At 52.1% G+C, this 13,842-nt stretch overlaps 1 protein-coding gene across 3 annotated transcripts; it reads left to right on the top strand.

The window, feature by feature from the left end:
• The first annotated feature begins 167 nt into the window (after positions 1–167).
• On the top strand, positions 168–11,301 carry INPP5K (inositol polyphosphate-5-phosphatase K). 3 transcript variants are annotated; one of them, XM_089483872.1, is made up of 13 exons: positions 168–260; positions 797–904; positions 1,040–1,148; positions 1,575–1,670; positions 1,859–2,034; positions 2,545–2,656; positions 3,122–3,231; positions 3,464–3,490; positions 4,490–4,679; positions 5,358–5,495; positions 6,295–6,378; positions 6,465–6,569; positions 7,168–11,301. In XM_089483872.1, the coding sequence occupies exons 1-13, from the start codon at positions 229–231 to the stop codon at positions 7,264–7,266; spliced, it is 1,386 nt and encodes a 461-aa protein (XP_089339998.1). In that variant the 5' UTR covers positions 168–228; the 3' UTR covers positions 7,267–11,301. The 3 variants fall into 3 exon arrangements, with proteins under 3 accessions (XP_089339998.1, XP_089339997.1, XP_089339999.1); XM_089483871.1 differs by having other exon boundaries at positions 1,554–1,670; XM_089483873.1 differs by lacking the exon at positions 3,464–3,490 and having other exon boundaries at positions 1,554–1,670.
• Positions 11,302–13,842: the final 2,541 nt, after the last annotated feature.

The raw sequence follows: 13,842 nt of genomic DNA, 5'->3' as shown, positions 1-13,842 counted from the left end.
GCAGACCGGAAGCGCCGCCCCGTTTCCGGTGCCTGGGGGGGTTTGTTTGCATCACGTGCTCAGGGCCAGGGAGGGGCGGTGCCCGTGCGCCGCAGCCAATGGGAGGGCGCGCTGCCCCCTGCCGCTGCCTCGCGATTGGCCGGGAGCGTCACGTGGTGCGAACGACGGCGGAGCCTGGTGAGAGCTCCCGGGCGGCCGGCGGGCCTTTCTCCGGGATCGGCGCCCACGATGGAGCGGAGGCAGCGTCCGAAGGGCCTCGGGTGAGGAGGACGGGAGAGAGCGGGGCACGTGACCGTCCCCTTAAGCCCTGCTGGGCCCTTCAGTCTCCGCGGAGGGAGGCAGGCAGGCGGGCTAGGATGGCGGCGTCCCCGGCCTCCCTGCCGCCGGGCCTGGAGGAGCAGCAGGAGGCGGAGGGCGAGGAGGGCCTGCTGGGCTCCCGCAGCCGCTCGGCCAGCCTCCTCAGCCTGGGCAGCAGCAGCCTCAGCAGCGCGGGCTCCGCGGGGCGCTTCCTGCTCCGGCAGCGAGTGGCGCAGCTGATGTCCCGCGTGGAGGACGTCAGTTCGGACGAGGAGCTCCAGGAGCAGGTCTCCCTCGCCCTCGACCAGGCCTTCCTCCGCTGCGCCGGCGGCGCCAGGAGGCCCAGGCACCCGCCGCCGATCAGGTGCCGCCCTCCCTCCCTCCCTCCTCCGTCCGAGGGAACCAGGCAGGCTGCGGAGCCCGGGAAGGAAGCAGGAGCAGCCTCCCCGCTGACCACTTCTCCCTCCCTCCCTCCCTGTGTGTCTTCTCCCTGATCCAGGCTGCACCTGGTCACCTGGAACGTGGGCACGGCCTCTCCGCCGCCGGAGGTCTCCTCCCTGCTCGGCCTCAACGCGCCGGAGCCCTCCGTGGACCTCTACGTCGTCGGGTGGGTCTCTGCGCCTCTGTCTGCAGGGCTCCTGCGGTGGGGAGGCAGGAAGGAAGGGAGGAGGTGGAGGAGGGCATGGCAATGAGAGGCTGCCGGGACCAGGAGCCGCTGGGCAACCCAAGGGCTGGTGCTTAGCTTGCAGGAGGTGAACTCCCGGATCGTCAGCTTCCTCTCAGACATGGCCTTCGATGACCCTTGGAGCCACTTCTTCATGGCCGTCCTCTCCCCACTGGGCTTCGTCAAGGTAGGCCTCCTTGCCCTCCCTCGGGATCTGCCTCTTGCCCAGAACCAGAGGCAACTTGCAAAGCCTCCTCCGGTCGGCTGCTCTGGGGAAGGCAGAGGGTTTGGATCAAGGCTCCCTCTGGAAGCAGGAGCGGCTGCCTCAAGCACCATCCCTGGGCTCTGCCTTGGCCCCACTGAGAAACGCCGCAGAGAGCAAAGGGCCACCGCTGCTTGGCTCGTCCGCTCCTCCTGGGTCCCACGGAGGACGGGGAGCAGGTGCTTTAAGGGCCGGGCTGTCACTTCCATCCCCTAAAACTGGGGCTGGCCTTCCTTTGGGGTCCTTGGGCCGGCGTCCATCTTGTGATGGCAGCGGGTGGGAGATAGCCTTTGCCTGGCAGTGCTCAGGGCCAGCCTTGACTCTTGGCAGGTGTCTTCCATCCGGATGCAGGGTCTCCTTCTCCTGGTCTTTGCAAAGCAAGCCCTCCTTCCTTTCATTTGGGACATTCGAAGCCAGTTCACCCGGACAGGGCTCTACGGATATTGGGTGAGCCTCTTGGGCATCGGAAGGAGCTCCTGCCCAGAGCCCCAGGAACCCTCCAAACTCCTGGCCCTCTGCTTAGCAGTGAAAGGGGGGGGGGCTTCTCTGGCTTCAAAAATGCAAGCCCTTTTGGCGGGGGGGATGCTAAAACGGGGGGTGCGCTCTCAGCAGCCTTGGCTTCTCGCATCTTGCAGGGAAACAAGGGAGGGGTCGCCACCCGCTTCTCTCTATATGGGCACACCGTCTGTTTCTTGAACTGCCACTTGCCAGCCCACATGGAGAACGCAGAGCAGCGCCTGGATGACTTTGAACACATTTTAGAGATGCAGCATTTTGAGGGCGAGAATATCCCCAGCGTCCTGGATCACGAGTAAGTGCCCCTTGCATTTGGGAAAAGGGGCCCTTCAGTGGCTTGAGGGCATTTTGCCACCTGGCTTTGCATTGTGGGGGGAGGCATTCTCTGCCAGGTTTAACTCAGTATCAAGGAATCCTGCAAGAGGTGAAATCCCTGCAGGAAGGTTGCTCTGTTGCAGACCAATGGAAGTTCCTGTTCCAAGCCAGAAGCCTCTCCTTCTTTCCATTGCCAGGAAAGGAGCCTCGGTTTCTGGAAACCATCAGTGTTGCAGTTTTAAGTAGTCAAGCCGACCTCTCTCTTAAAGACACCACTTTTAAAGCAGGTGTTCCTTTCAGTGGGGAAGCATTGCCTCAGACGCTGTAGGACTTGTTAAGCAAAGTAATGCCATTCAAAGAAGGATTGGAGAAAGGTTGCTTTGTGCCCAAAGGAAATGTGCACCGAAGCTCCGATTAAGCTTTTGTGATTCTGCTGAACTGGTCTTTGTAGTTCTTTCTTAATCCTTTCTTTGTACCTTCCTTCCCAAAGTGTCCTCTTCTGGTTTGGTGATTTAAACTTTCGGATTGAAGACTACGGGTTGCATTTCATCCGAGAGTCGATAAACAAGAGCCGCTTCAGTCTTTTGTGGGAAAAGGACCAGGTACTGCTGCCCGATTCGGTTCCGTTGGCTCCTGAGGTGATGTGTTCCTTCCGCCTCTTTTCCTCTTAGGAGAGACTGCCTCCCACTGTTTATGTGGGTTCCCATTTTACCATGTGATGTTTGTTTGGGGAATATTTACTCCTAGGCCATATCAGTCGTGGAGGAGCCGTATCTCAGAGGTAGAGACCGCCTTGTTCCCTGGTTCAGACTCTCACTCTGTCTCTTGCTGGGACTAGAAAAGGATGGTTGTTGTAGTATATCCTCATGTTGTTTTGGGCTTAAGGAACTCCATCCAGCAAAACCGAAGAGCCATTCCTGCTAGAAAGAGACCATTGATCTTTTTTTTGTGGCAGAGATGAGGAGTGCTTCAAGCTGTTCCCAGGAGACCCTGTTTGCATTTGAAGCCAGGCTTGATCGGTTTGCACTTCTAATTTCTATTTGGTCTTCTTGCTTTCAATTCTTCAGCTAAACATGGCAAAGAAGAGGGAAGCCTTTCTGCAGGAATTCTCTGAGGGGCCCCTGAAGTTCAAGCCCACCTACAAGTTTGACCTCTACTCCAATGAGTATGACACCAGGTAAAGGCCTCCACCTTGGCACCGCCTTTGGCACAGGGGCCACTCTGTTGGGTCACTCAGGAAGGCAGCATGGCACGTAGGTTGAGAGCCGCAGGGGGTGCTGGTCGCCTGCCTGAGCATGAAGAGGCTCTTCACCAGGGATTTTGCCCGTTCTTTCAAGATAACACAACTCAGGTAGATAAGCAGATAGACAGATAGGAATGCTTGAACTAACACCCATTTGTATTTCCAGGGGCCAGAAGACGTTATTTTGGTTTAAGTAAGGCAATTCCAATACATTTCTTTTCAGATCTTTAGAAGATTAGGCTATTAGATCGTCCTTCTTTAGATGGCTTCAAACATGTCCTACTTTTTCTGCTGCTCCTAATACGTTAATTGCCGTATGATGGATCTGAGAGAGGAAAAGAGGCTCTTGCGTCTGTGTGCAGTTGAGAGTGTTGGACCTCATAGAGATGAAGGGGACTGTAGGAAACCTCTGCTTGGGCCCAGTAGCCTTCCTGGCTTGCCTTTGTGCCCCAGAGCTGGCCAGGTTGCTCCCTTGCCTTTCTGCAGCTGGGCCTTCTGTGGGCCAGGAAAGGAACACCATCCACACTTGGCTTCCACAAATCAAAGGCACTTATGCTGACATTTCCCACTCTGCCCAGCCGCTTTAAAGATGACCGTCAGGTTGCTCGATTGCCCTGATGAATGGGATTGATCCTCTTGTAGCTTAATCCCTTCAAACCAATACAGTCAGGCCTTCTGTTGCTAAAGAAGAAGAAGAAAGGTAGATGCTTGATCTGCTTGGAGTTACCCATACCTTTCTTCTTACAATGTGGCCCAGGCCACTCATCTCCTTGTTTCCTTTGATATCTGGCCATTTCTGGCTGAAGTGGCAGCCGCATCAGAACCACCACCCTTTTGGGGGCCTTGGCCTGAAGGAGGGGGCTGGAGAAGGGCCCTCCTGAGCACTCACCGTGAAGGAGACCCTTGATGCAACTTCTCACATGGGACACATGAGTGGGAACCTGCCTCTGGTTGCTGCAGCCTGATTAACATCTGATTGTTGCTCATTAGCTTCTTTCACATAATATTTATTAACACCTTCTACATTTTAGATTTCTTCTGTGTGTGTCTTTCTGAGCTACGCAATGAAGGGGAGGGTGGCTGATACTTCTGTCTCTGTTGTGGCTTTGAATGCCTGTACCAAGCACTTACTGATAGCCGCTTAGGGGAAGCTGTCATGTTCTTGCTGCTTCTCCTCTGCTTCCTTTTGCAGTGGGAAGAAACGGAAGCCGGCGTGGACAGATCGCATCCTCTGGAGAGTGAAGCATCTCTTGCCCCTGACCACAGAAGCCAGAGAGATGCCAGAGGAGCCAGCCATTTCCGTCTCTCTGGAGAACTATGTCAGCCACATGATTTATGGCATCAGTGACCACAAGCCTGTCACTGGGACCTTTTGCCTTGAGGTAGCAGCCTTCTTCCCCCCCCCCCTCCCCAATCTGGGCTTGTCTTCTAGACATAGATATAGGGAGTTCAGGGAATCCAGGACTAATATGATCTGTGGCCTCCAAAAACAGCTGGATAAGTGAAGCTGGGCTACTGGATGCTTGAGGAAGAGCGTCTGGTCTTTGCAGGTTCTCGTCTTTGAGGTGTCTGTGTGCTTGCCCCTTCTTTGGTTTGATGCTCGGCTCACTAACTCTCTGTCTCTTAGAAAACAAGAGCAGTCCTAGGGTGACCTTGCGTGGAAGCCCCCCCCCCCCCCCCAATCCTGCACTTTAAGTAGATTTGGGCCAACTGATTTTAATCTCCATATTAATAATGTTTCTCATCTTTTGTTTTCTTGATCTGTGACAGGCTTTCTGTCATGTAAGTGCTGTGGAAGTCTCTTGCAAACCAGCCAGCCCCTCTAAAAAAACAAACAGGGTGCTCTTCCCAATCCTCTCCGCACACCTTTTTCTTTGCCTTTGGCCTTCTTGGTGTGGACCAGTTGTGTTGCTTTCTGTTGAACCATGATGCAAAAGTCCTGGGCCTGGTGTGGAGGGTGCTTGGCACAAAGACTTCACTGTCAAAATGCAGGAGGAAAGGATACTGCAGGAGGCTACCAAATGAGCATGTTTTAATCCAAGGCAACTTCCTTACTCCAGGTGAAGCCACTGGTATCAGCCCCACTAGTCACATTGCATCCTGTGGGCAACTGGACCGCCGAACAAGATGCCACTGTCAGTTACTCTACGGCTCCTGAATTCCTGAGCAGTGCTTGGGATTGGATTGGCCTCTATAAGGTAACCTCCCTGCAGGGCAGGGCTCCAAAGTGGGCTGCAAAGAACTATGTGCCTTGGTGATCTGCATTAATAACAAAGACGTATGCTTGAAACTGCAGCTGCCCAAATAGGAGCTGCTCCTCATGAAGGAGAGGCTCTCCTGTTGCCTGCCTTTGTGCGGCAGGGAGCTCTATATTTGTTCTTGCCCAGAAACCCCACAGTCCAGACAGAATTTGGGGCACCCTGCAGCCGGGGAATGAGAAGCCAATGGTTGGCTGACTGGCTGGAACAGAGGAAAGCCTTGGCTGAAGGAGTGGTGTGAGTGCGCTTTGCCAAAGTTCATGTGCTGCTGCCTCTGGTGGGAAGAAAAATGGCGCTCAGAGGGGAGAGGGAGGCATTGCAGGTGACACGCTTGTTCCACAGGACTCTTGTTTTCTGAGAGCCAGCCAAGAGCAAGCCAAGTGAATAGAGATGGCCATTTGGACTGGGCCTTGAGGTTTGGTTTGGAAATCTTGGATCCTTTGGACCAGTCGCACTGTCTCTCTTTCGGCCCGAACACCCATGTGTTTCCCAAAGCAAACTCCTTGGAGGAAATGTTATAGATGCATGATGAATAACTATTTGGCCTTGTCCCAAGTCATGTGCTTTTTGATTCTCTCTCCAAACCTGTGACACACCTTGCATTCTTTAATTGTGAAACACTCATGACTTGTAAGCAGCTTATTTGGCTGTCACCAGAACAAATAGCTCGCGTATTACAGGTCATTCTCAGTAATTGTTAGTAGTGTTCATGGCGACTTCCTCTCTCTCTGTTATGCAGGTGACATTTAGGCACCCAAATGACTATGTGATGTATGCTTGGGTGCAGGACAATGAAATTTCCTCTGGGGATGATGCAAAGCAGGTGAGACAGAATGGGGCCGTGATGATCCCTGAGGCTTGCTTCAGTTCAGATATTAGAGCTGAAAGCCTTTACTCTCTTGTTCCCAGGTTTACCTTGGTGCGGAGGAGCTTCCTGCAACAGGAGGAGAATTTTTGCTGGGCTACTACAGCAACAGGATGCAGTCCATAGTGGGCCTCAGCCAGCCCTTTCACGTAGGTCTTCTGGGCACGCTCTGCCTCCATCGCAGTGCTCCCCCTCTTCCACTAGTTGCAACTTTTGCTTGATCCTAGGAGTTCAGGGGTTGGCTTGGGGTGGGCTCTTGTGGTGGCTGGAAATGGCTCTCTGGGGCTATCTTTAGTGCTGCTGAATCTCCCAAATCACTTGCCTTTTGCATGGAGGTTCTGCTTGGGTGGGAGTCTTCTCCCCACCCCCCAATTCCTGGCTCAGAGTCCGGCTCATGCATGCTGCAAGAGATCTCTGTTCTGCTTCTTCATCACCATCTTGCTTCCTCTGCCTCACTGTTGCTGCCCTGCTGCCAGGCAGAGGGCCCCTGCCTTGGAGGGCCACCGCTTCAGTCCTGCCCTCCCCAGTGTGGCTGGGACAGGCTCTGGACTGGCACTGGGCAGGCTGAGCAAGATGGAGCAAGGGCCGGGCCTGCTCTGGGGCTGCTTGCTGAGTCCTTCAGGTGTGCTTAGAGTGTTTTCTCCTTATGCCAGTTTCGTGGCCACTTTTTTGGGGGGAAACGACTGAGGGGAAGACCAACAACATACTGGGTGTGGCTCTTTCAAACAGTCATCTCCTTCCTTCCAGATTCAGCCAAACAGAACGTTGCCTGAGAAGGACCCATTTTGGGATGGGGTCAGCGAGACGGAAAAGCTTTGCAACGAGAAGCCACCGTGTGACCTTTAAGGCTACCTGTGGACCTCTGATGGGGGCAGTGAGGCCACCCTTTCCTCTGCCTTAGCTGGAGGCCTCTCCTTCTGCAGGGGGGAGAGGAGGCACAGGCTCACTTCCGCGTGAGTCTGAGCAGTTCAGAACATCATTTCTTAGGAAATAAATACTCCCTATCACTTTTGCAGGAAGTGACTCTTGCAGGGCATTGTGCTGAGCGAAGGCTGGGCCTGCTGCCTTCAGCAACCAAGGGGTGTCGACCCGCTGTAGTGTTCCAGGAGGGACCACTAGACCCCCCTCTCCTAGACCTAGACCAGGCCAAAAGGCTCCTGTGCCCAAGGCCACCTCTTTCTCCCTTTTTCAAGGGGCTGTTTTAGGAACCAGACCATGTTAAATAGTCAATGGTTGCTTTTGTTTTCTTTAAAACAACAACAGCTACAAAACAACAACTAGCATTCCAGGTTCCAGCTCCTGATTTATAGGAACACGTTTAGAATTTATGTGAGAGGAGAAATATATTTTGTTTTGTAGTTGTAGAGTAAACGCAGTTGGAAGTTATAATCTGGCTGAAGAAAAGAATCATAGGCCTTCTGGAGGATGTGGGGAGGGAGGAAGGAAGCCTCTGGCTTACCCTGTGGTTACTCTCGTGGCTTTTCTTGTGGCTTTGGGTGTCTTCAGCTTCATACTGTGGTAGTTCTGATCCAGTGAAGCCTTTATGAGCTAATAGACAGACAAAAAAGCTGGCCCTACTACTTGGCACCCTTCTTGTGGTTTCCGTGAGCTTGACAATTTCAGAGAGGAGGAGAATGATGCTCACTTTGTTTCGCCCCATCCACCCAAACAAAGGCTGTGAAACAACAAAGCTGAGGCATTCAGCCTCGCTCTAACCTTTCTGCAGCCAGTCTTTAATTGCTGCTTTGTGTGGTTTCTGGCTTGACAGCACTGAAAACCTTTGCCAAACCAAGGAAACCCAGCCATTCTTGACATGGTGCACCCTGTATTTTCCATGCCCATAAAGCCATTGTCCTTTAGGGGACAATGCTGTTCAAGGTATGGTCCATGGGCTGCAAGTCACTGGCAAGTTTTTGAAAAGAAAGAAGCCACAGTCCCTGTTGTTAATTGCCATCAAGTCAACTTTGATTTATGGCAACCCTAGGAATGAGACCTCCAAGTCATATCTCATCCACTGCCCAACTCGGGTCTTGCAGACTTGGCAGCCGTGGCCTCCTTGACGGAGTATCTCCATCTGGAATAAGGTTTTCCTCTTTTCCCATTGCCTTCTACTGTGCTAAGCATTGTTGTCTTTTCTAGTGAGTCATGTCTTCTCATGATATGGACAAAGTATGACAGCCTCAGTTTAGTCATCTTGGTTTCTAGAGAGAGTTTAGTCCTGTTTGCTCTCAGACCCATTTATTTGTCTTTTTAGAAGTCCATGCTATGCACAAAACTCATCTCCAGCATCACATTTCAAACAAGTTGATTTCTTCCTATCAGCTTTCTTCACTGTCCAGCTTTCACAACCATACACACAAATGGAAATGTGATGGCATGGACAATATTGACTTTAGTATTAAATGATCTATCTTGAAACTTCAGGATCTCGTCTAGTTCCTTCATAGCTGCCTTTCCAAGTCCCAGTCTTCTTGACTGCCGTTTCCATTCTGATCGAGTGAACCAAGGTATGAAAAGCCTTGAACTATGTCAGTGTCTTCACTGTCTGCTTTAAAGTAAGCCAATTCACCTGTAGTCATCATTTCTGTTTTCTGAATGTTCAACGGCAAGCTTGGTTTTGCACATGCTTCCTAGATTTCTTCACTAATTGTTCCAAGTCTTTGCTGTTTTCTGAAAGTAATAGGAAGTTATCTGCATATCGTAAATTGCTGATGTTCTTTCCTCCAATTTCCATGCCTCCTTTCCCTGGGTCTAGTCCTGTTTTGTGTATATCTTCAGCATACAGGTTAAACAGAGTGATAAGTCTCAGCCTTGCCCCAAACAGAAACCATCCCGTTGCTCTGTATTCTGTCTTGAGTAGCCTCTTGCCCTGAATGCGGGTTATGCAGCAGGACAATCAAATGCTTGTGGCACACCCGCTTCCTTAAGAGCGACCCATCGTTTTTCATGATCTACACAATCAAGTCCCTGGAACCTTAGGTAAAGGAAGGCTCTAGGCCCCATCTCACAGAGCCTGAGAAGCACTGCTTTAATGCATAGAGGATTTGGGCCACAGCTGAGGAAACTTCTCAGCAGCCCACCCTGCAATGTCCCCAGAAGGTTTGGCCCCAGCAGGCAGTGAACCTACTTGGCTGCTCTGTTCAAAAGGACTGGCTGGTCCTGCCGATTCTCACCCAGCAGCCAGGAGTCTTCTGGAGAGAAGCGATGTGCCTGGGACCTGTGTGTACGTTGGCCATTTCTGCAATAGGAAGTTCACGTCAAGAGGAGTAGGAGCCAATTTACTAAAGGAAAAGGGGGGAGAAACCCGGAGCCCAAATAACTAGCACTGTGCTTGCACTGGCTGCATTTTTCAGTGACAGAAGGAGACTGTGTTGCTTGTCCCCAGAGAGTCTTCTGTGCACACAAGCAGAGAGCGTCCCTCGGCTTCTTCCTCCCCATCTGAGTGTCCCCTGCTGAACCCTTCTTGGATTCTGGACCCAGGCGGCCTGTCCCTCGCCACTTTCCTGGCCCAGTCAGTGTTTCTGGGAGAGGAATATTGTGGCCAATTGTTTGCATGGCTGCTAATTGAGGAGTTTTGTAGATTTAGTTGCACAGACCTCCTTGGTTTAAAGTGATGCACAGTTTCTATGTGAATGGATCCCAAGTGAGCAAAGTCAGCCTGGCTCTACCCCTCTTGTACCATTTGTGGGTCAACCCGAGCCTTGGCATTGAGGCTGGCACAGGAAATAGCTTGGGAGCAAACTCAGATAGGAGTGCAGGGATGCTTTTGAGCAAGTCCTCCCTTGTTGGTGGTTTTTATGCCTTTCAACATCCTTGAGGGAACACCTCAGTGCCATTATTGACAAATAATTTCTCATTTCATGAATTGTGACCAATCTGTTTCAGCCAGTACAGATTTCCCCCCCAATTTAGAGCCCTGTGGCCATCCTGTTTTGTTCTTTGCTTTACTTCACAGCTGGTGTGACCTTTCAGATAGGCCATCCTTTCTAGCCTGTAATGTTTTGAAAAATGTATGTATGTATGAAAGGAATTCTTGCTAAATTTGTTTGATAGCTATCCTTAAATCACATTCTGTCCATGTACAGCAGCACCTGTGCTGGTGAAGTTTAGATTATTTTGCAGCCTTTCAATGTGCCAAAGCATCTTGTGGCATTCAGAATACCAAGTTATTGTGGCAAGACCTTGTGGGGGTGTTGTTCAACCCATTCCAGAATATGGTTGCATTTCCATTTGCAGAACAGGTTCAGCGCTTGAGGGAACCACCCGATCTGGCCTGATGCAGAATGTGCAAGTGGCACAGAGTGTGTGCAGGGACATCTGTGGTATGAAGCACATGCCATCTGTACTGTTGGCACACTCATGGGCACTGGGACGACAACATCCCTGTTTGCTGCTGTGTTATTTGGGGGGCTGCCTACAAAGAGAGAGAGGCAGCCAAGCAGTTACCTGGGACCTCTCATGCTGGATCCACCAATACGTGGCTTCCTTCACTGACTTTCGGTTTGTTGCTGGATCCAGTCCTAAGTGCTGCATTTCCCAAACCTAGACCCTTACATTGCACCTGAAGGACCAGCCCTGAGGCCTGTATCCTGATCCCGGGGCCTCCAGAGGTTAGAGTTGGTGGCTGGGGACAAGGCCTCCCCTGTGATGACACCTCACTTGTGGAACGGTAAGATGTACATGGTGCAGACTTCTTTTTGTCCTTTAAGCACCAGCCAAGAACTGTTTTGTTTCCACAAACCCTTTCCATTCTATCTCCTTAGTTGATATGGTGTGTTTCTGTTTACTGCTTTATTTTAAATTGTAAACTACCTTGTAGACCTTGAGGTGGTGCTCCAGTGATTTGAATTACACTGATTAAATCAAGTAGTCTTACTGCAAGGTGCTGAGCGTGTGTTGTTTCCGCAGTACCAAGTACAGACACTCTGTGCCCCGCTGTGGGCAGGCAGGGGTCTTCTGAAGACCCTCAGAGCCAGGTTCTCCATGGACAAGTGTGCATCTGTTGTTTGTCTGGGAGGGAGGAAGGGTGGTGAGCATTGCAGCAGGGGGACCAGATCTAGGACAGCCAAAGAGATTTTGGTGTCCAGCCCAATAACAGCATTGCCACAATGGGAGTGCATGTGTCTCTGCTAGTCAAAGGTCTTTCTGGGGGGCAGAGATGCAGCTGTGTTCTGTGCGTTGAGAGATTAGATTTCCTCAGTCCACAAAAGGGGGCAAATTGGAAGCTTATACCAAAAAGAGCGAGGCTGCAATCTCCCTGCAGATCAAGGCTGCTGCTGACTTTTAAGTCCTTTCAACTACATCTTCCCAGTCTGTGTGTCTTGCTTTCCAGGCCTTTATGGCTAAATGGAGTTTGGGGAGTTGAGAAAGATGGAGAAAGTTCCTGCACGGAGCGGCCGGCTGGCTGGCTGCCCTACTTATGGGGAGGGCCTGTTCTCAGAGGAAGGCTGGGTGGAATGTGGGGGAGAGGCTGGAAAGTATTTGAGAACGGGATTGAAACATGGGAATGGAATGACCCTCCTCTTGAAGCACTGGCAGGGAAGGGAGGACATGCCATCCCCTGCGCTCCCCACTCCTGCGCTGTTGCTCACAGACATTGGGGCCTGGAAGAGCACAGGCAGTCTGAACACTACAGCAGTGAGGAACGTATGCACAGGGCTGGTGTGTGTGTATGTGTTGGTGTGTCCCCTTTCAGGTTCCTTCCTTGCCGCTGGAAAAACTCAGTATTGTGGGGTAGCTGCCACGGCCCCATTCTGGAGCTGTGACCATGAAGGGGTGAAATGGCTCTCTGACAACAGATACCAGTGTTTCCTTTTATTCCCAGCAAGAAAGGAGAAGGTTTGGGGAGTGCCACCCGGGGAGCAAAGCCAAAAGCTGCGAGCGAGGCTTTCCTCTTGGGCAGAGCAGAATGTTCCCTCTGGTTTCCTCTGCTTTGGGATCTCCCCACTCACAGCTCCTCCTCTTCCATAAACACCCGCAAAGCAACCGACTCAATCCCTCCTTCCATGCAGAAATGCAGACACACTCTCCTCTCACTTTATTCACAGCTTGCCCAAATGCTAGCTTTTGGCCCAACTTTTCTCAACATCCCCCAACTGCTCCAGCCACAGCCTTTCTCTCACTCCGGCCACTGACCCACACTAATGAGGTTTTTGAACTTTAGTCCAGCAGGATCTTGTGCTTAGTTCTAAATCTCCAGCAAAGGGATGCAGTCTGTGAGTTGCTCGGCTGGTTTTAACTGATGTGTTTTTGCAGTCTGCTGCACCTTTGCTGTGTTCAGTTCCCCAGAACCAGAGTCCCAGAGCAACAAAATGCATGCAGTTGGTACCCTTAAATGCTCCCTTCAGCGCAAATGCCTTGGACAGCCACAGACTCTGCTTGGCCTCACCCCGGCCAAACCTCAGCCTCGGCGGACACAAGTCGGAAACAACTTGGAAGATGCACAACACCAAGAGGATGGGTTGTTTCTGCTGTTATTGTTGGGGCTTGTACCTGGAGGTCTCAGCTTCCCAAAAGAGATCTCTGGCCCTTGAGTCTGAGTGGGTTAAGAGGTGTCCCTCTGCACTGAAGCACCGCAGCAGTCAATAAACAGGAAACATCTCCAAGATATTCTGCCTGTTTTTGGACCCTAAAAATACTCCCTGATAAGAGCTATTGTTCCTTTCAGGAGGGCTTCCTGCAGGGCAAATTATGTCTTCCTGGAGAGGGGAAAAAGAGGCCAGAGAGGGCCAGCCCCTCCATTCCAGAACATTGTCTGCCTGCTGTTTCTTACCTGATTGTCCTGGGGCCTGGGCCAAGCGAAGAAGGAGGCTGTTCCTCTCCTCCGAGGGCAGCAGGAGGCAAAGGCCAAAGGGAGCCAAGGCTGCTGGGCTGGAAGTGGGCTTCCAGGGAGACGGCAGCCATCCTCCCTGCAGATGGAGGGGGAGAAGGAGAAAGAGCCTTAACATCTATAATAGAGTACAGACATTCAGCCATATGTTTAAAGAGCGTCACTGACAGCCAGGAAGGAAGCGTTTCGGTCGCCCGCTTCTCAGCATCAGGGATGCAGGGACGTAGCCAGGATTTTGGGAAGGGGGGGGTCCAGACTAAGTGCCACCATTATAAAGGGGCTTGGGTGCGGCGGCACGGCAGCACACACCATTCATTTTATCTAACGGAAGGGGGGGTCTGGACCCCAAGAACCCCCCCCTTGGCTACGTCCCTGAGGGATGGCCTCCGCAAAGGCCTCTGTAGCCAGAGGCAGCCAAAGGAAAGCTCCGCCTGCCACTGGGCCTCCTGGACGGAGGGTGGCCCTGCAGGCGGTTCCCACGGAGGGTGCCTCCGTTCGTGAAACACGGACTCTTCTGCCACGTTCTTAACTAGACGTTTAATGCTTTCATCGTCTGCCTGAATGAAGTAGACAAGGCTGCAGTCCTGGACACA

The sequence above is a fragment of the Sceloporus occidentalis genome, unplaced genomic scaffold (assembly GCF_023333645.1).
Source record: "Sceloporus occidentalis isolate IW3139 unplaced genomic scaffold, rSceOcc1.0.p SCAF_21, whole genome shotgun sequence".
In the NCBI taxonomy this organism is placed as follows: domain Eukaryota; kingdom Metazoa; phylum Chordata; class Lepidosauria; order Squamata; family Phrynosomatidae; genus Sceloporus; species Sceloporus occidentalis.
Note: the sequence above shows the minus strand (reverse complement) of the source record. Positions and strands in the feature narration are given on the sequence as shown.